The 20,975-nt window shown below is 46.4% G+C and overlaps 1 protein-coding gene across 4 annotated transcripts; it reads right to left on the bottom strand.

The window, feature by feature from the left end:
• Positions 1-309: 309 nt before the first annotated feature.
• Positions 310-20,465, bottom strand: erbin (erbb2 interacting protein). 4 transcript variants are annotated; one of them, XM_086134575.1, is made up of 27 exons: positions 20,385-20,465; positions 17,695-17,763; positions 13,071-13,265; positions 12,883-13,000; positions 12,447-12,525; positions 12,273-12,362; positions 11,955-12,011; positions 10,423-10,486; positions 10,233-10,307; positions 9,430-9,574; positions 9,000-9,072; positions 8,581-8,710; positions 8,387-8,502; positions 8,025-8,094; positions 7,833-7,932; positions 7,168-7,289; positions 6,920-7,096; positions 6,471-6,659; positions 6,146-6,263; positions 5,533-5,716; positions 4,079-5,456; positions 3,432-3,545; positions 2,451-2,507; positions 2,145-2,288; positions 1,947-2,039; positions 1,727-1,801; positions 310-1,639 (listed from the first exon to the last, which is right to left on the bottom strand). In XM_086134575.1, exons 3-27 carry the CDS (start codon positions 13,254-13,256, stop codon positions 1,532-1,534), a joined length of 4,062 nt encoding a protein of 1,353 aa, XP_085990701.1. In that variant the 5' UTR covers positions 13,257-13,265; positions 17,695-17,763; positions 20,385-20,465; the 3' UTR covers positions 310-1,531. The 4 variants fall into 4 exon arrangements, with proteins under 4 accessions (XP_085990701.1, XP_085990704.1, XP_085990703.1 ...); XM_086134578.1 differs by having other exon boundaries at positions 1,727-1,784; XM_086134577.1 differs by lacking the exon at positions 3,432-3,545.
• Between the last annotated feature and the right edge of the window lie 510 nt (positions 20,466-20,975).

Raw genomic sequence — 20,975 nt, 5'->3', positions numbered from 1 at the left:
AAGTGGATTGTAATCGTATTTGAACACAAAAAGCACCAGAATACACCACCTGCATGGTCAATACAGTAACAGTAGTGTTAATCAAAAAGGAGTTTAATTCCTAAAAACTACATTTAATGTTATTGTAAACCACTTGAAATTTGGAAATAAAGCAATATAATGGCCATGTAAGTCTCTCCTTCCTAAAACATTCTTCGCATTATCTCGCGGAGCCTCTACCTAGAGGCTCCGCGAGATAATGCGAATACTAGATAGTAGATAGTACACCCCGAGACCTGGAAAACGTTTTAATGAAAATGACCAAACCAATTATGCACAGTGTGAAAGAGCATTCTTTAATTTTCCACAGGTGTTAGGCCAGATACGATTCATTATGTACAAAATCTGGAATGCCATGTGGATGCACGTCTGTGGTCAATGGAAATATACTACCTACAGGTGAACACAGGTGCCGTCTCTCTCTGTTGGAACTTGTTATTGCTGGTTGTACAATTGGGAGAAAAAAAACAAATTCCGCTGTGTGCATACATATTTACACTTTTTGATTACTAACATTGAAAAAAATAATAAAACACAGAATTGGCCTGCTAAAAATAAATAAGACACAAGCATCCCAAACAGATCCATGTAGACGATCAATAGTTTCCCAAGATTGTCTACAAAAAGACAACAGTTTGACATGTATATAAACGGCACAGTTTCAAACAAACACAAGATGTTAAACATGCTCATCCTTTCGTCGTTTGCCGGCCCGCCCTCAACTACAACTAATTGATAAAAGTGACACATTTACACAAAACGCAGAGACTCTTCTTCTCCACACTATTTTATACTTATATATAGATTTCATGTGCTATTTCATTACAAAACTCTCTTGTCCATTTATAAAATCATGTAAAATCATCGGTGGTGTTACTAAAAGGGTTTTAAAAAAATCTAAAGGTGGAAAAAAAAAAGGCGCTATTGCTGGAAAGTGTGAATATTGCTTGTTGAAACAGTTCAAGGTCTTCTTATGGCACTTGCTTTTCTCTTCGCATGAGTCAAATCAACGGGAATGGTCCCAAAAAAAAGGAACAAAAAGGCAAAAGTGGCGCTCTCCCAAATGAATGTGCGAACAACTTTAAAATAAAGGCAAAAAAAGGATTAAATGTGGACCCGCTCTGACTGGAATACTCCGACTACCATCCTTGCGTTGGTCACATGGAATAAAAAGCTGAGATAGGCTGCGTGTCTGAATTTCACGTCCACTCTCCAAGCATGTAACATTGTAATGTCATACGGCTCTATTGCTGCTTCAACATGCTCCCCGCAAAAAATAAAAAAGGGAAATGGGGGCAACAGCCTGCTCCCTAGTGGTCACGGACAGAAGGGCAGCTCAAGTCTTCGGCAGCCTTTTTTTTCTTTTTGGGGGTGGGGGGGACCAAAACACAGTGACAGTCCTCTCGACCACTGCGTCAACACGCTTACATTCAAAGTTTCTTGTGTACAAAAATAACTCTCCCGCTTCCACCCCACCCGCCCCCGTTGCCATTTACGCTTGGACGTCTCTCACGATTGTCAGATCCACAGTGCTGGGGAAGGTCTTGAGGAGGGAAACAGCGTTTCCATGGTCGATGTTCACAAAGCTGTAGCCATTCGCCTGGCAAAACAAACAAACAAAAAAAAAACACGATCAACACCCCTGATCGAGGCAACTGAAACATGTCATACTGGAATGGTGACATACTTGGATAATTTTATCACCAGGCTGAAGAATCTTGGATGCCGGACCTTCGGGCTGGACCCTGGTCACAAAGATGCCCTGAAAGCAGGGATCAGATCAATAATATCATTCTACTTAAACATTGTATACAGATATAATTTGATCTTCTGCCGTTGTTTGTTTATTATTTTCACAATTTCTCGGGATTTAATGCACACATATTCTGTACAGGGAGAAACTTTACATTGTCATCTGGACGAAAGGGGTTTCCACGACCTCCCACTCCTCCAGATATACTGAAACCAAGTTCTGGATTTTTCTCCACCTTCACATGGATCTGAAACGCAATGCAAATGTTGATTTGTATTTTTTTTTAATTAATTCAGAATATTCATGCCTGGTGTTCATTAAACAGCTGGTCGATTGTAACGTCCAAACTGACCTCGTGCGGCGGCCGCGGGGCCTGCTGAGAGACTTTGAGCATCAAGTAATCGATGAGCTGCTCTCTGGAGGGATGGCGGGCCATGGACGTCTGACTCACGTGAGGACGAGCGGACGAGACCACCTGACCGTTCATCAGAGGCACCTGGCACAACAAAACACACGCTAACGTCAAAGTCAAAGCTTCTTGTCACCAATAATGACTGATATCGTAGATTGACGGCCATGTCTACCACAAAGTCAGACACGGGCAAAAAAACAAACAAGAAAAAAAACCATAAAGAGGATGCGAGGGATGTCTACCTACTTTTCTGCGGAAGTCCATGGTGTAGCTCTGCTGCCCAGGTGGACCAAACACGTCGTCCTACGAGAGACAAGACCGAAATGATTATTCACACAACTCATATATTAAATTCAATGACAACAGACGATATGGAATTGATGAGTGAAAAGTTATTTGAAGGGAGCGTCTTTTTTCTATCTACATGCTGAGCGTCTGAATTCTACTGACAAGCTGAGCAGCACACTACATGTATTCTGCACACTACATGTAAATGCATTTCCACCACAGGAATCTTTGGAGAACTTAAGAGAGGGCCGACATCCTGAGGGATGTTATCTGCATTGTTGAACTTATCCAAAAAGAATCTTTAAACTTTCAGAACTACGAGGGACCAAGAACCAAGTACCTGTGGAAGTTGAGGTGGAAATGCAGCTGCATTATTAGAATACCATTACAGAATATCAATCTCTCCTCTACTGATTCAAGCGACACTTACCTTACCGCAAGCAAAGTCACTTGTCAGGCCAAAACGCAAAGGGGCAAGTGGACGACCAAGCAAGCAGCAGAGGGAATTTAAAAGACAATCATGATGATGTCACAAGATGGCGAGACGCTGATGACATCATCATCCATGCGTAATAATCATTCATTTGAACATGAATGCGAGCTTCGTGGGGCCTATTGTTGATTAACGTTCTATTGCCTCTATACCAGACGTGTGAAAATGTTTCAAGTCGTAAACTATCAACGTTAAGCAAGATACTAATAATAATCCAGCAAGTGATGTCATTACTTGAGTTAAGCACTCCACTCACTCCCCGCCGTTGCACAAGTCCAATGGCGGGGAGTGAGCGGAGTGCCTCAAAGGCATGCGCCGGTGAACAACTCCAACATACTCTCACTTACACGCCTACAAGCGTCAGATGATTGCGGAGTGAAGCGGGAGAGGAGACACGGACGGGGGTAAGGCTTGCGGCGCGGCAATGGCCACCGGATGGTACTCACGCTGAAGGCGGCGTAGGGCCTGAATACGTCTCTACAGCTGCCGTAGCAGCAGCTGCGGTGCGGCGAGCAGCCGAGCGGAGCGTTATAAGAATTAAAGGAGCGGGACAGCGCGTTCTGAACGGCGGCGCCACCCCACGACGTCAGCGGCGGCCATGTAACGCACCCAAAGACATGCACAAAAACATGCAAGAAAGAACAAAGCATGTCTCTTTAGCATGGCTAAAGAGAGGAATCTTTCTCGTGCCTCAAAAACAAAATGCAGCGATAAATAAATCCCTCACCTCAAATACTATCTTAAAAAAGTAACAGGTGGAGCTTTTAGATGGCAGTAAAGCTGTGCTTTTATCTCTCTCTCTCTATTTTTTTTTCATCCTTGGCACCAATTATTAATTTTCCTGTGGCCCAGGACTTTGTTGGCATCTTAGAGCATTATAGAAAGGGCATAAAAAAAAAACACACGAGTGAGTTCCAAAATATATACCTTGTGATTATTTTTCTCTGGTGGTGTGCCATGAGACTTTTATGTGACTTGGCTGAAGAAAGGTTGTGAATCACCGAATCAGTGTTGTAAGTGTAGTTCAGCTTTAAATCTTTCTCTCTCTCTCTCTCTGTTTTTTTTTTAAATTAGATTTTTTTTTTTTTTTTACCTTTTCCATCTTTTTTGCCTCAATGTGCCGCATCACTTGGTCTCTCCAGTCGGCCGGCACCCTTCCCGGTGTCCCCGACATAAGGCCGCCGGGCCCGTCCAGGAGCGAGTGCTCCGACTTCACCCTGACGTTAGGTCTCTTACTGGGGCTGCTGTGAGGATAGTGAAAGTCGCTGACCGACATGGTCCTCTCCGGGAGCTCGTGCGGTTGTGACCGGACGCTGGGCGGCCTGATTGGAGCGGCTATGTCAATGCTGTACGTGCGGGTGGATATGGGCCGCTGTGCTGCCTGACTCATGGCCAGTGGTCCCCTGGCAAGGGTGTGAATGTCCCGGTAGGTCAGGTAGTCGCCCTCGGGCAACTGCACGCGGCGAGGCTCGCCTACAGAGGTGGTGCTGCTCTGCCGCTGTAGAGTGCCTCCACTGGACTGGTTGCTGGTAGAGTGGAGCCTCTCATTGGCCCACATGTCCCCTGGAAGTTTGGATCCCGCAGCGAGGCCCCTTTGCTGGGGCTGCAGCGGGTAGGGCGGTGCCTGATTCCGATTCGAGTAGTTGGTGTTGGCGAGCGGATGGGCCGCAGAGGGGAGGTAGCCTTGGCGCTCTGGTGGCACGGGTGTCCTCTGGGCCCACATGCCATCTTTACCCGAGTACTGGACGTTGTACTGAGGCGGCGAAGTGCCGACGGCACCGCTGGGGGGCACTGGGTACCTGCTGGTGCTGCTGGGAGGGATGGAGGAAATTAGCGGGTCCGAGCATGGGTGGACTTGAAGGGTGTGATCATCGAGCAAGGAGGCGGACTTGCTCCTGACTATACTCTGGCCTTGAGCCGTGGACGCTGGAGCGGGGCCGCCGCCGCCGGCCGCCATCCTGCTCTCTGCTGTGCTGTCATCGTCAAACGAGTACATTTTCATGCCACCCTCTTCGATGTTGCCGACGCTCTGAGACTTGCTAACCTGAGAAGGTTGGCACCTCCTCTCGGGGGACAGTTCCTCTGTGCTGCGAGACATCTCGCCGCCGGCCGAGGATCCATCACTAACCTGCTGGTTTCCGTTCTGGAAATGGTGGTTGTCAAAATCTCGTTTGCTGTCCACCTCCTCCTGTCTCACTAAAGCATTATGAGGCTCCACCATGTTGTCTGTATGCGGGTGCGAAACGTTCATGTTGATCTGGTCCCACTTGGTGTAGCCGTCTCCCAGGCCGTTATTGAGTCCCTTCTCAATGAAGGCCAGTCGGGCTTCCATTGTCAGGTCGTAGTCACCCGCCGGCTCGGTGGCACCGCGCTGGGCCCTCAGGAGTCCCTGGAGGGACGTTTCCGAGCCATTGCCATTGTGGAGCAGCTCGCTGGTTTCTTTGGAGGGGTTCATGTTCTCATCCTCCTGCCTGGAATGAAGACAGCGCCCGAAATCAGAAATGGAACATTGTGAGGTTTCAAAAGAACGCTCAGCGTGTTGCAGACCTGCTTTTGGGGAGGAAGGGCATTTTGGCTTCCCTCTCGGGGGTGCACAGGGAGTTGTCTTGGCTGCTGTCGGTGGTCAGTGACACAGAGTCCGACATGCGTGACGGCGACGAGCAGTTGCTATTGTTCTGGTTGCTGTTGGCCACCGTGTCGTCAAGCAGCGAGTCAACGTCCTTGCTGTTGTCTGTACGTTCAAAACTACACGCCGTTACTCATCCTGCCTTTTCTTTCGCTTGATCAGAGCATTCTCAAAATGCGGTCTGAGCATCCACAAGCCAGAATGTGGAGATGCTCAAAATAATTTGCAATATGTCAATAAAACAATGTACATACACACTGAACCAATGTTTCAGTTTCGAAATGTTTTACAATAAGTATCACCTAAAAAAAACACTCAGCTCTCAAAGTACCATCATCATAACAATCCATAGATTTAAACGTACATAATACGTTGAAACAATGCTTCGATTAAAATATATTTCACAGGAGGTCAAAATAAAAATGAACAGCATAACCAATTGCTCCCTCCCACCTGAGCGTCACCGCTTTTGCGACATAAATGTCTTCCTCCAGGGTGCCCTGGACCCAAAATGTTTGCGAAACCAAAAAGCACCTTTTTTGTCTTTACTCAGCGACACCACTTTGGGCTGGTTAATGGAGATCTCGATGAGAGGCGGCCTCATCTCGGCAATCTTCATCTCCTCCTCTTCGTCAGACAGTTCCTCAGAGTCCTGGACGGAGGAAAAAAAAAGAAAAAGCTTTCAGGGGTGTCCCGGGAGTCTGGCCCTGAGAGGGGGCCCACTTGCAGCCCGCATTAAAAGTTACGTCTCATAAACACAAGTTGAAGAGGCCCCACTCTTCTTCCCATTTGTATATGATATCGCGTGGATAAACTTTGGACACGTGTACGTTTGACTTAGCGCCCTTGGTGCACTTACCTCCAGCGTGTCCTCGTGGTTTATGGTGGAGCTCTCAGATGACTTGAGAGGGGCCTGTTGGGAACTGAAAGACTCAGATTCTGTGTCCCTAGATACTGCCTCTGGAATGTTTGGAATGGTGAAGGTGGTGTTGCAAGCTTTGGCCTCCAAGTCTGACGCCGGGCCGTTAGGGCGCGGAGCTTCGATTACCTGCACCAAAATTATGAATGTTAACATATGGAATCGTGCTTTTTTTAATAGCTCGTATACATATAGTTGAGTCGGTTTCAAGCTTTTATGGTATCAAAACATTTCCCGGTAGCATTTTGCTAACAGTGCGAAGTCGCTATCGAAAAATGCGACATTTGTTAACTTTAACAACAGAGAAAACACAACGAGGAAAATGCAAACTTTTGTCTTTTGAATGACTTATGCGGCGGACGCGAGACAAAAGCTGCAATTCACAAGACCTTGACTCCCACGTCCTGCACGCCAACGTGGCTCCTCTCCGCGGGTGGCTTCGGGCCTCTCCCCGACTCTTCGCTCGACTCGTCCTCCTTGAGCCGGTGCGCCACTGACTGGGCCGTCTTCACCATGTTCTTCAGCTCGTCGGGATACGGCGTGGGATAACGCTTCAGGTTGCCCTCCTGGCGGAGAGGACACACGTTCATGAGATGGGACGACCGGGAAGGGGGTTCTTGGGAAGGACGCAAGGTACCCTCGGGGGCGCTTCCCTCTCGTCTTTGTCTTCGTCGCACTCAAAGGCCACTTGAGCTCGGTGCTTGCGCTGTTCCTCCCACAAGGCCGGATTGAAGCTTTCCGAGTCGGAGTTGGGAATGTCTGGAACGCAAGCGGGAGAGGGTGAGGGATCGCTCACAAAAAGGATCAATATTCATTTGACAAGGCAGTGGCACCTTGACTTTTGCGTTCTGTGGCAATCCTTTTTTTTTCCAGTTGTTGGAGAATTTACAGCAGGTGTTTCATTTGAAATATTATTAAATCTCTTCCTATTTTCATTTTGCTGCCTGACTGTAGTAAGTGTGAATTCAACGCAATCTTCACAACTGAAGCACATTCTAAAGATTTGGAGTCAATACTGCGCTGTTTGCTGTCCTCTCGGGGTATCTGCAGCTTAAAGCAATTTTAACCACAAGGTGGCGCAAGGACAACAGAGACTTCTGAAAATTGCAACATTTCACCCAAAACACAACTTGTTCATTCATTTCTAGTGATTTCTTCACGCGGATGATCATTTTATGAGGTCAAGTGTGTGACAGTTACGGTTACTCCCAAGAGAAAGTCGGTTCGCGCCACATGATGCCAGGCGTGTTGGGTAGCACCTATTAAACATGCATTCGGGTCAACCCAAGGCTCTGCACTCACAGTCCTCGGTTCTGGTCTGCTGCGGGAACATGTAGTTGGTCAGTACGGTTTTTTGGGTCTCGGGCTCCACTTCCTTCTGCAGCGGGATCAGCGGTTTGGACTGCAAGAGAATGACCGGGAAAGACGATCACGCTCTCAACGAGTCTCAAAAAGAATTGTCTTGAATTCACTGTGATATCCTGGGGTCGTTACCTGATTTTCAGACAGCCACATGGCGGTCATTTGGCTGAGTTTCGTGAAACTGTACGGGAGGTTCTTCAGCCTGAAGGGGATCAAAAACGCTCAGTCACACAAAGAAATAAGTGGAATGGCTTTCGGAACACTTTAAGGGTCAGTCGAGCGTGAAGGTTTACTGGATGTGGAGGTGGAGGGGGGGGGGGGCGGCTTGTGAATGCAAACAGTACAAATTCTTGAGGTTGTGTAATGACAAGGGGGGGGGGGGGGGTCAAAGAGCATATTAGGTTCCAGAGGATTACGGGCTAATGAAGGGATCTTTGGTGCCGTCATTAAGTGTCTGCTTCCGAGAACACACAGATGTTAGGCACTACACTCACTTGTTGTTGCTCAGATTGATGACCTTCAGCTTCTGCATGTCGCCCATCTCCTCCGGCAGCGACTCCAGCTTGTTGGAATGCAGGAACAGCACGGTGGCGTTCTTCCAGTTGCCCATCTGTCATGAAAAACGCAGCTACAGATGTTTAGATGGGCAACGCCGACACGAGCGAAGGGACGAACGAGGTGCACTCGCCTCGGGGGGGAGCCGGCTCAGAAAGTTGTGATCGGCGGCAAAGGTGCGCATCGCCGCGCACTGGCCGATGGATGGCGGCAAGGCTTCGATCTCGTTAAAGCTGCAGTCGAGCTCGTCCAGAGAGGTCAGCCTGATGGGCGGGATTCAAAAAACATAGTTCAGTCGCTTTCTGGGCGCCGGCTACTAATCTAATTGCTAACATATGGACTCATCTTTCAATCCCTGACACCGGGGTTGGGGGGGGGGCTCATGAATCCAACAACAACAAGCGCTTGCACAAACAATCAACACAATGCAACTTTCTATCCTCGCACGGGATTTAAATCAACCATCTTCGCAATATGCGCCAGACCTACTCTTAACGCGGGAGATAATTACTTGTTAGGAAGAAAGTGAAGGATTAAGAGGTTGATCCTCACCCTCCAATGGAGTCGGGAAGCTCCATCAGTTGGTTCTCATCCACCTTCAAAGCTGTCAGTTTCTTCAACGAGCCTGAGAATCAAAGAGTGTGTTCCAAAACAACAGATCAGGGTGCTTAGCGACAAGAAACTTCCATCACATTGGATTACGGAAAAGTGTCATCAATACACTTGCTCTACTGCAAATAAATAAATCCCCACTTGTGTGATGGTATTGTGTTCATGTTTCAGAGCGGGATAGCAAACGAAATACAAACGCATCACTTTGAACTGACATCTCATCTGATGCCTATTTTTTATTTTATGATTCATCTTTGGAAACTCTGTTCATTATTAGTCTTCTGGTGAATGAATTGTCTCAAAATGCCCCAAAATTCACATTTTTTTTGTCTTTTTACACGCGTGTCTATCCTGTTGGAAAAAGCGTTACCGATTGCGCACGGCAGCTGCGTGAGGGCATTGTTGGACAGCAGCAGGTCTTGCAGACTCTCGCAGCCGCAGATCTGCTCGTCCACCATCTCCAGGTTGTTCTTGGACATGTCTAGGTAGAGCAGTTGCTTGAGCGTGCCCAGCATCTGACAACAAGTACAGACAAAACCAGCGTAAGGATGCGGATCCAGACAAAGAGTTGCGTTGCTTGCATTCTGGGCCAAAAGAACAAACTGATAACGATCGAGCAGATGTCAAAGTTAAGCAGCGTGAGTTTCACTGAGCAACAAACTGTAAAAAAAAACAAAACAACAACAGTGAAAGATGGCTTGTTGATTGTCGGAACGTTCACTTTGTCTAAATTGGGCGTTTTCAAACTTTTGATGAAGTCCCACTTCAAAAAATACTCATCCCTGAATATTTATTCTTGAGAGGCTGAAATCATAAATCAATCATAACCTAAACAGGTTCAAAAATATAAATCCATGATCTAAGTAGTTGTCAATTGACCTCTCAATGTTTTCAACTACTGATTGTTGCAGCTCGAGCTGTAAGCAAAGGAGCACAAGCGTTGGAACGGATTAAAGAGTCAAAGCGCCGCAGCTTTGGAAAATATGAAAACTGTACTCAAAACTCATGCACTCCCAAAGACGTTTTTAAACGTCTTTTCAGACTTGGTTGGTACTGAATGAGTTAAGTAATTCCGAGTGCACAAAAGTGCAAAAACAACTGGAAATGCTGCGTGCGATATGTATTGCAGATCAGTAGTCGGCGATGCCACTTTTTAATCATTGAAGTCAGTACCCCTGGCAACGACGTCAGCCGGTTTCCGTCCATCCAGAGCTCTTTGATTCCACTCAGCTGCTCCAGTACCTCGGGCTGCAGACGGCACGGTGAGAAAAAGAGGTTAAAAATGTGCGTGTGGTTGGAGAAAAGTTCCGTGTGCCAAGTGGAGCTTTGGTAACAGCCGTGTCAATGCCACAGGGACGCTCACCACTTCAGTGAACTCGTTGCTGCCCAGGTCCAATCTTTCCAGCTGTGTGAGCTTGTGCATGCTCCTGCGGACAAACACGCACAGTCACAACGCCTTTAGGGTCATAAAATGTGTCAGTGCCGAGCGAGGGGGGCAGATATTAGAAGCAACGCGGGCCCGGTCCTTCAAGCAGGTCTAGGTGGCATTGTTTTTGGCTAGCCATCATGTCGACGCAAAGCAGAAGCCCACGACGGCTCTGTTTAGATCTCGGGGGCTCCTCATAAAGTGAGAATATGAGACATGCAAAACGTCACCGCTGACAACCTTCTAAGTGCACTTCGCAACAATCTGGAGCGCCCGCTGTGAAAACTGACACTCAACATAGAGCGGGTATACAGATTGGCACTTTTTTTTTTTAACGAAATACTAAGTTTGTTTATTTATGTTCAATAAACAAACTTAGTGCGGTAAAAACTTTATTCATTGCTAAAATGTAAGCGACACTCATTGGACAGCGACGTACTGTAGCTGTCAACCAAGCGGTGTTTTGTGCTTACAATGAGCCGTGCAGAATTATCCGGAATGATCGGTGCGGCTTGAGACTCCTAAAAGGCAGCGGGTCCCCGCTGTGTGAGAGCGAGTCCTTGAAAAGGCTTTCTTTGTCTGCGGAAACATTTGTTGACATCTCCAGAGATGCCTGCGGGTCACCCGGGGCAACCCTCATGATGGTCGCTGCCTCTCTTTGTAAGGTCGATCGGCCTTGTAATGGCTCTGGTGTCTGTCACGTAAACATGCGGGAGTGGATACAAAATGGAAGGCAACAGGAGGATGCAAGTTTCCTACCCATCAAGTGTCAAATGAAACAACCAAGTCAATCTTTGGTCAGCTGCCTATTTCCAAAATCTGCCTTTGAGCAAGCTCTTCTGAATTTTGCCAGATAGCGACATTACAATGTGGCTAATTGACGTCATACCGGGCGCATACCGCCTTTTTCCGCTTTGAAACTTGGTGGTCAAAGACCCGCCATTTTCAAGTGACAGACTACACAAAAACAGTATGACGTCAAAACCAAAAGTCAGATTTGCACGAGCTTCGGATCGGTGAAACAACCTCTTCATACACGGCGGGGCGGTATCATGACGGGGTCATATGTTTGCTGCATGCACCGCATGCATGGATAGGCTACAGTAATTGACAATTGTCACTGAAAGCACAATCAAGTTTATAAACACAGTTTGAGATGCCAATTTAGAGTCTGTTCTGACTGTTCTAGTGACTTTTTTTTTTTAAGTGAGTTTACTTCCAGCTAAGGAACCCACAACATGAGCCGAATCAATTTCGCAGTGTTCCAGGTTTCCCCCGAAAAAGCACCTGGAGCGTTCTATGTCTGTCCAACCCTCATCTCGCCTTTGTGGTAAAAAGATTACAAAACCTGTTGCAGCAAGCATGCGGGGAAGAAAAGTGGGGGGTGGGGGGGAGTTTATGTAACACGGTAGGATTGAATAGTGCAGGAAAGAGGAGGGGGAGGGGTGGGGGGGTTGTTCTCCTCTTACTTTGGCAACATCTTTAGCTGGTTCTCTCTCAGCTCCAGAATCTGCAACTTTGTCAACCTGCAGCCACAACAACAATGCAAATATCATCATTGTCATCACACAAATACTCACTGGGACTCGCTGTATGTTTTGACGAACGGTGCGTCATCATAACACGTCTGTGCGTCACACACGTGAACGACAAACAGGCGACACTGAAAAACCAGTTTATCCACAAAATGGATCACTGGCTAGCTTCACAACAATCTGACTGGACGTGACACCGTGACTTTGTGGCCCGCGAAAGCAAATTAGGAGCGTCAACTTCATGTTTCAGACCTGCCAAAACTGGCTGGTAGGAACTCCAGGAAGGCGTCGTTCAGGTAGAGCTGGCTCAGGCTCATGAGCTGGGTGAAGCCATCGGGGAGCCTGACAATACGCAAGCATATCAAAGAGGATGATGAGTCACACGAGCATACCAACATCGTTGCGGTGACGATTTTTCATACACACTTGGAGATGGGATTGACGCTGGCCTCCACAATAGTGAGCACCTTGCAGTTCTTGATAGTCTCTGGAAACTCCTGGATACCTGCGCACACCACCAAAAACCAACACTTATAGCCTCAGCCGTCCAACATGACCGCGGCGCTTCAAATTTAAGTAGATGTGTGTACATTGACAACAGCACACCTCTATTTTCTTGATACCGTTAGCGCTAGTCAGCTAAAATGACTACAAAGCACACGATTAAGTCACAAACTTCCATTAGTTTAACTCATTCAGTACCAGCCAATTCTAGAGCAAGTCTGAAAAGACGTTTAAAAACGTCTTTGGGAGTGAATGAGTTAATAGAGCTAACACGAGAAGGGGCAGTACTTCACATTACTTATCTGTGCGTGCTGGATTCAACATGGGCCTCCAACTGGAAGCAAATTCCCAGACTTACTGTTTTTGCTGACGTCGAGCTCCCTGAGGTTGACAAGGTTGGCGACGCCCGGCGGCAGCACCGTAACGTCATTGTCAGGCATGCTCAGTCGCTGGAGCAGCTGGCAGTTGAATAGTTGCTAGTGGCACAAAGATAAATTTTACTGACTGGACTTTTAAGAGTCCAACTAAAAAGTAGGCCTGGCTCACTTTTGGCAGATCTTCAATCTGGTTGGCATCCAGAAAGAGCTCCTGCAGCGTCTTCTCAAAGCTGAAGATCTCCTTGGGGACCGTCTCCAGGCTGCAGTGGGAGTAGTCCAAAGATGTCACCGCCTCCTCCTCACCCCGCAAGCAGCGGCATGGCACCAGGCGAACGAAAAAGCTGCGCTTTGACATCCTCAGGCACTGCGGGGGGGACGAGAATAAAAGATTAGCATGAGATTGTTGATCATGACATTTTTTTTCGATCTTACTTTTCCAAATAATGCATCGGTTTTGCTCAATATTTTAGTACTGATTTTCATTATACGATATATCCAAAACAACGAGAGATCCAGACGGCCTTCATTATGGCCTTCAATTTGACACGTCACTTGTGGCCAATGTTGACCTTGTTAGTTCACAACTGGTATTGTCAATCTGTCAATGAATGAAACCAACCAAGGCTCCCAAAAAAATTGCAGTGGCTTCTTGCATTATGTCAAATGTCGTGCAGGTTTGGCACGGGAATGCAGTCCAACAGGAGACACTTTGTTGCTTTCAGCATGTGGAGAATGTTGGCAAACAAGCACGGCGCCTTCTTATCGATGATAAGAGCCTCACTAACAAGTCGCTTTGCCGGTATAAAAATGTCGATTTGAGTCATTTGTCTGTTGGACGAAAGTGTGTGGCTATGGAAAGGTCAGCGTGGCTGGTGAGGAACTTCCTATAAAAGGTTGACAAACACGCAAATGAACACAAACACACACGCATACACACCATATGGAAAATTGATCTGTTTTTGCATCATAACTTCATGACTTTCTCCCTTTGGTCTACTTATTACAAAAGGGTGCAGGGATTGTGAATGGTGGCCATGAGTGCCGCGTTCCTGGCGGCGAGTCCCGAGGCCTGGCAGCGAGCCCTGTGGCTTCCCCTACATAGCAGTGAATGAAAATGACATTCCCGCTTTATTTTTCTGGTCAGAGCGCCTTCTGGGTCAAGGCTGTTGCCATAGAAACTGTTGCCGCACCCCCGCCCCAAAAAAAGGCGGAAAAGTCAATGGAATGGCACTTGATTGTCAGTTGGGCTAAGTCAACGTGCCCCAACTCTCTCTCTCTGCATTTTATTCTGCCAAATGTAAGAATTGGCATTGCCGCCCCCCCCCCCCAAATGAAGCATTTTATAAAATATTTTTGTAATATGGCGTCCTGTGTAAACCCTCCCCCATCGAGGTTGTAACCGCAGCGTGCGCAGAGTTGATTCCACTGTCCAGGTGGGATAATTACTCCGCCGGCATGATTGACAGCAAACATCAGACAGTCGCTTCGGCGGTGTTTGTTGAGTAGGTCAGCTGAGCCACTCAAACAGTTGTTCCCGTTGCATCATGGGAAGGAGGACCGTCTGGCAGCGTTTATTTCCCGTCTGGTACCGTCTGTAATCTCCGTCAAAATGTGTTTCAGTCGGGGCAGGCAATACCCGGGAAAGCCCATAACAATCTGGATGAAAAGCTGCTTTGAGGAAAGCAAAGGCCACCCCGCGCGCAAATCACATCGTCACACTCGGCAGACGAGCGCCGCTTGTTATTAATAACACAAGCTGCACGCCGCCGCTGACATGTACTTGGCTCTGAGCAAAATACCAACAACCTCCAAAGAAGCTTCGAACTGATGTCTGCTGTCAATCATGGCATGTCAGAGGAGCGATTAAATTCTCTCTCCTGGAGGGGGGGGGGGGGCAGCTCAGCCATGCACTGCGGCTCCAAACTCGGGGTACGAGAGTTTATAGGGGGGGGGGGGGGGGGGCTAGCTGGTTTTAATAAAATGCTAACATGCTAAATGTTTATAAGCTAACATATAAAAAAGAAAACAGCAAAGTGAGCAGAGAAAGCGGGCATTTTTAGGGGGGAGTTGACATGCCAGCAAAACTTTGAGACACGAGGCCTGTGTGGTGGCAGTGAACTTAACTTACTTTACAATAAATAGCAGTTTGGCTCATAGCGTCGCAAGACGGCAACACTTGAGCGGGAAGTTCCAGTTTTCACTGTGCTTCTCAGCAGGCCTCGGAGCACTCAGTGGTCTCGCGTAACGGCGGCAAACAAAAAGCCACATTGTTTTCTCAACGTTTGGCCCCTCAAATGAGGGTGAGTAATTTGATCTGTGGACGAGGACCCTGTGGCATCGACACACGGAGATCAGCACGCATGGAACCTGCCCGCGCACACACACGGCATCCATATCGTGAGCTTTTACGGTGTGAGAAAGTACACCGTAAGACCCATTTCCCATTGTGTGTGTGTGTGTGTGTATGTGTGTGCGTGTACATTCCTCTTCCCTCAGAAATGGGAGATCCGAATTTCACTGATGAATAATTCCTTGGCATTAGCTTTAGGATGCAGATGGGCCAGAGGCAGGAGGACAGCGTCTTTTTTTCTTGCGCTTCATTTGCCAAGGCGCTCACCGACATTGAGGTTACGCAGATGTCATGGATTCCCAGCGCAATTACATTTTCAAAAAGGAAGAAGTTCTTCTCGGGCTTTTCTCCCCCAGAGATGAATGCATTGTTTCATTCCCCCATTCCGACATGAAGAAATGTTGCATTGTTCATGCCGCAGCGTTCTTTGTTTGTTTGTTTTTTTAATCTAAAGGAGTTCGCAGGTGTCTTAACATGTCCGTCACGTGTTTTGTCAAAATACACCCAAGGATTTAAAAAAAAAATATATATATATATATGACAGCATACCATTTATTTACAGCCTTGACGAAAGCCCATTCTGAGGGGACGGTCCTGTCTCACTGAACCATGCTAACTCATTCATCATTACATGATATGAAAACCTAAAACTTCAAAAAACAAGTGACGCATTTCTGAACACCTCGATTCCACTCGCAACCCCGAAGAGATTTTGATGAACTTCCTGCAAAGCCACTTCCTGCCCACATGATGGCTGACATGAACTCTGCAACGGCAGCGACGCCGGGCTAGCTAAATATTTGGTGTCTTTCAACACAGGCTTTAAATCCGCTGCTCATCTTTTCGCCCGCGTTGAGCAAACAGGGACGACAAGATGAGCAGGTCCGCGTGTTTGTATAGAACGTCGCGTCATGTCGGCACATCTCAGGCCCCGACTGCTGCCCGGCGGCTTCAAAAGAAGCATGAGTACATGACCAAATTCATTGACAAGAACAACCGACTAGGATTTATTTCACCTAACACCGCAAAAGCTGCAATATACATGACAGGCGACAAAAAAATGGATTTAGTTGTGGTTCGCCACCGAACACCGGTGTCAGTTTTGTCATTTTGCGTGCTTATCAAAAACCGGCGCCGTTTTGTGTCATCTTCAAAAATGACCACTTGGAAACCTGAAATCTTTCTCCAATGGCTGGAATTTTCCGGCTTTGAAACTCAACACCCAAAATGGCGATATTTTGGTGTTAACGTCCCAAGCTAGACATGGCAGGAGAATTAGCAAAAAAAGCACCCGTCTGGATTCATGAAAAAAGACCCAAGCGGGTCAGGCAGGTCTGCCAGTTATAAATAACCTGTAAGTTGTGAATTAAATATGAGCTTTCGTGAAGTACGAAGCTCTGGGATTCATTTGCGCAGCATTAGCGCAAGCAAAGAGGCCAGCTGTCGCAGACAATTAACAGAATAGAAGAAAAAGAAAGGGGGAAAAAGTTGCCGAAGCCGAGCAAAGTATGTCGAAGAAGCCCAGAACACACAACGTCTCTGTCCTGGATGCTCATGGATGGCTAAAGCAACAGCAAGGACAACGAAAGAAGAACCGAATGTACACGTGAGCTGCGTTTACTTTCTGCCAAGCGTCAATCAAGTTTTATTTGAACGTATTTCTACTTTAGAAGAGAAATACAACGTAAACACAGTTTGTACGGCTAAGATGCGAACGGTATCAAATGGGAACAGGTTGTTGTATTGTCTTGTGTCGTGTCTGCGATCTGCTTTTTCCTTCTTTTTTTTTACTACAACCTTAAAAAAAAAAAAACTCTAAATAAATACTCTGATGAACAGAGAGTGAGATAATTTTTTTGCCCGGGGTTGTATTTGCAACCACCGGGGGCTGAAAACAGATCCCGGGTGTATCAAGACCCGGTTTAGCAGGTGGCTGATGTCAGGTGGCCTCAAGACCAACAAGGCGAGGCCCTGCCAGTCATCTCGGACACTGTTGTTTACTTTCGTAAGAACTTCACTGCAACTCCGTCACGTGACGGACGGCGCAATAATTAACTTTAGTGAGGTTTTAACCATTCGCTTGTCGTGGACGATTGAGGTCATTTTGATAGAACACTACAAAAGTCAGGTAGACGACATTGTTTTGTTTTATATTGATGTTACACTCTGCTTGCATCGGGGCCAAGTCGATCCACCAAATAGCTTACTGTGTGTGTGTGTGTAATTTTGTAATCATTGCCACCTACATGACCTCCCGGGAGGGTGGTTAGGCAGAGGTCTGCGGTCTAAGAGTAAAGGTCTGTAGTCAACAATGTTCTGTCGTGCTGCGCCGCTAGTATATTAACCCTTTCAGGGGCAGCGGTTACTAAAGGTTATCATTAATGGTTGATGAGCGAGATAAACGACTCAATCTAAAAAAAATCAGCGGGCATTATTGACATACCTTGTCATTTAGGACTCAAGCGCTTGGGCGGCCAGTGGACGGCGGGTAACAGCAACAGCGGCGACAACACTGCAAAAGAGACAAAAGTGTTACACGATATGTACTGAAATTGAGATTCGTCGCATAGAGCATTCGGTACAAAGTGCACGATGCGAAAGTGTAAATGCTTCAGACTCAAGCCCCACAAAAACATGTAAAGCGCTGTGGCAGCTCAGCTCGCAACAAGTCGTGTGCTTTAGGCAGTAGGTCAACTTGAATGTTATCCATCGGGAGTCATGTTCTAACACTTGTCCTTATTTGGGTCACGGCTGAGCTCGAGTCTATCCATACAAATTATTGTATTTATTTATTGGCGCATTTACTGATGTACTGCATAACATTTCTTGCAAATGAACAACCGCCTTCAACCCAAGATACGTAACTCAATCAAGATGTTCACGAGACGTCTTAAGGCACATATCTACGTTTGTCTGGCGAAAACACGGCCGGCAGCGTCTCGGCTCGCCAGCTGATGCGGGGGCAAACAAGAGGCCGCAAGCAGATTGCCGCACAATGGCGCCATAGTGCAAGGCCTCGGCTGGCCGAGACAAAAGAAGCCGGCGAGCGAGAAACATTCTCACTTATTCATCTCGTCGCCCCAATCAGCCACAAACAATCAGCAGCTTCTGCTCCACTTTTCTCTTCGTCACCTGACACCGAACGCAAAGAAATACTGCAAAAACTTTCAAATGGTATGGGTGTGGAGTTCAACTAGAGGTCAATTTGAAGTCGGTGAATGCAACAAAAAACAAAAGTCACACTTTAATTTAGCCCGAATTAGATTTTTTTTTTGTTTGTTTGTATTTAATGTGACAATGACTCGTGTGCTGTTCTAACTGGGTCACAGGAACAGTACGGGCACAGATGGATGATTTATTCAATGGCCATCATCTGCTGATCATTTTGTTTGTACGGAGAGCTGAGAAATAATCGTCCATAACCCCTTGGATCATGAAAAAAAACCCAACAACAAAAAAACTAAGATAAGGCTTATCAACCAGAGCATCTATCAGCTTGATGTGCCTCTTAAGTATAAATTATCCCACAATAATTTTCTCATATTTTTCTATTCTATGTTTAGCAGCTTACAGTTTTGTATTTGCTGATAGGTTTTAAAATTTTCCTTTTATCATTTGTATCAAACATTTTTGTATTTTAATATTTTTAACCTATTTTTTTGCTGTTTTTCCAAATATTTGTTTTCAAGAAAATTATGATATAAATCCTTGTCACATATTTTTGTGTGACCAGGAGTTTGTGTGCGTCATATTTGTGTTTGATTTCCGTTTGCATTTTCTTTATTTATTTGAAAGGAAACTGGTCGTTTTCGTCTAACTTAGGTTTGTGTGTGTGTGTGGGGGGTGGGGGTCCTTGTACTTCTGTAGTTGTCAAATATTCTATACATGTACAAATATTTGAAGGGTGTTATTTATATATTTTGCATGCACTTCTTAAACTTTGGAGGATGTTATTTGTATTATTTTTGGAAGGAAAAAAAATGAAGCGAAACATGCCAGCGGGCTATTATGCTAGGACTGATTTCGCTTCTCCCTTGACTTCTCTCAACATATCACTGACAGGAACTAAACCTGCCACAAATGCTTTGAATGAAAACAAGGGTGCTTTTCACACATTTGACAATGTTGGAAGATGTATGACAATGAGTATTATGGGTGGCAAACAGAGCAGAGGGAGGCGTCCTCTCCCCGGTGGAGATGCGACATGTGTGCCCCGCCTTTGATCAAGGGTTAATTCAACCAGGTCAAGTTTTTGGATTCCAGTGTCCAGACACCAACCGGTGTTTATTTGAGGGTTGGGGTGTGGGGGTCACGCTGTCAAAACAAACAAAGACTCTTGCAGCAGACCTCCAGTGAAGCAAAAGCTCTTCAGTGTTCCTGCTCAGTTTCATACACATTCCCAAGCATGGGAGTCAAAGATTGTTGGAGAAGCTGCACCTAATCTTAAATGGATTAAATGACCAGCACTAACCTGATAAATGTACTGGTCAGAAAATGAAACTGCAAATCAATCTATGATGAAGAAGAACAACAAGAACCCAGTTAGAACAAGATGAAAAGGCTCCAGAATCATGAGAATTACAAGAACAGGAATAAAAAGATGAACAACAACCAGAACAACAAAAATACTAAAAAGAACAAGACCCATCAATGACAAGCATAATCAATACAAATACTGGAATTCCTAAGAACAAGAAAAAGAGCAATACGAATAAAAACAAGCACTATCGCAGGAACAAAATGATGCACCAGCAGGCTGGGTATACTGATCATCAGCCTTGGCTAGCTTAAAAACTTCAAATAACACAAATATTTAAAATAATTCTAAATCGAACTAACATTTTGCCTTATAAATTGACCATCCTGTCCAGTATCGGTTCCCTAAAACCCAAAACAGCTGTTAACACCATTTAATACCATCCACCTCATAAATATCAACACACTACACCACGAATAAACATTCACTGAAAAACATTTTTTTCAACAATGAGTTTCAATCATGTGGTGAGAAAACATCAGAAGCCGAGTCGCCTGCTGCCACTACTCCGCCGCGGCTAGCATCGTTAGCATGTCGCACGGAGGGGGCCCCGGCGACCGAAGGCGATTATAAAAAATGAGGTGAAAAACACCCACCTCGATGCTTTGCTGGTGTCACTACGTCCACCCTTGATGTCCAGACACAATTACAGTCCGAGCTGACGCCGAGAGGACAGCATGTGGTCGGCCAAAAAAGTCAGCATCGCTCGACGGTACTTGGGATGGTTTCCAGCTAACGGGGCTAACAGCTAGCCCCCCCCCCCCAACCGCACTTAAAGGGCAACTCGAAAGTGACCGTGTGGGCTCATATCGGCAACAAAGCCGTCTTAAAGTTATTAAAGTCACACTTGACCCTAAAAGGGATGCTTACAAAGTGGACACAAAAAGGGCTCAAACACAACTGCTTGATTTGCGTGAAGACGAGAAGCGAGAAATAAAATCCAAAATGTCCACACGAGACTCAACGAGGAAATACAAAAGCGGCTCGGCCGAGTGGAAGCTTGTCGTCCAGTGATGAAGTGTGCCGCGCCCAGATGTTTCCACTCATCGTCTCCTCCACGCGCGGTAGAATTCTTTCTCCGCGGGGCCGGTGTGAAGCAAAACAGAGAAGGTTTTGGCCACTCGCTGGCCCCTTCGCTCGGTTCCGTACTGAGCACCAAAGCCCCACACCGACTCGAGTCGCCTCCG

This window comes from Hippocampus guttulatus, chromosome 17 (genome assembly GCF_054856545.1).
Source record: "Hippocampus guttulatus isolate MCC_2025c chromosome 17, RoL_Hgut_1.0, whole genome shotgun sequence".
In the NCBI taxonomy this organism is placed as follows: Eukaryota; Metazoa; Chordata; class Actinopteri; order Syngnathiformes; family Syngnathidae; genus Hippocampus; species Hippocampus guttulatus.
This window is presented reverse-complemented; position numbering and strand designations above follow the sequence as displayed.

Coding starts and splice junctions, on each gene's coding strand:
- erbin (XM_086134575.1), bottom strand. CDS start 13,256: ATGTCAAAGCGCAGCTTTTTCGTTCGCCTGGTGCCATGCCGCTGCTTG. Junction 13,001..13,070: donor AGATTGAAGATCTGCCAAAA/GTGAGCCAGGCC, acceptor TTGTGCCACTAG/CAACTATTCAACTGCCAGCT. Junction 9,073..9,429: donor GCAGCTGCCGTGCGCAATCG/GTAACGCTTTTT, acceptor TTTGATTCTCAG/GCTCGTTGAAGAAACTGACA.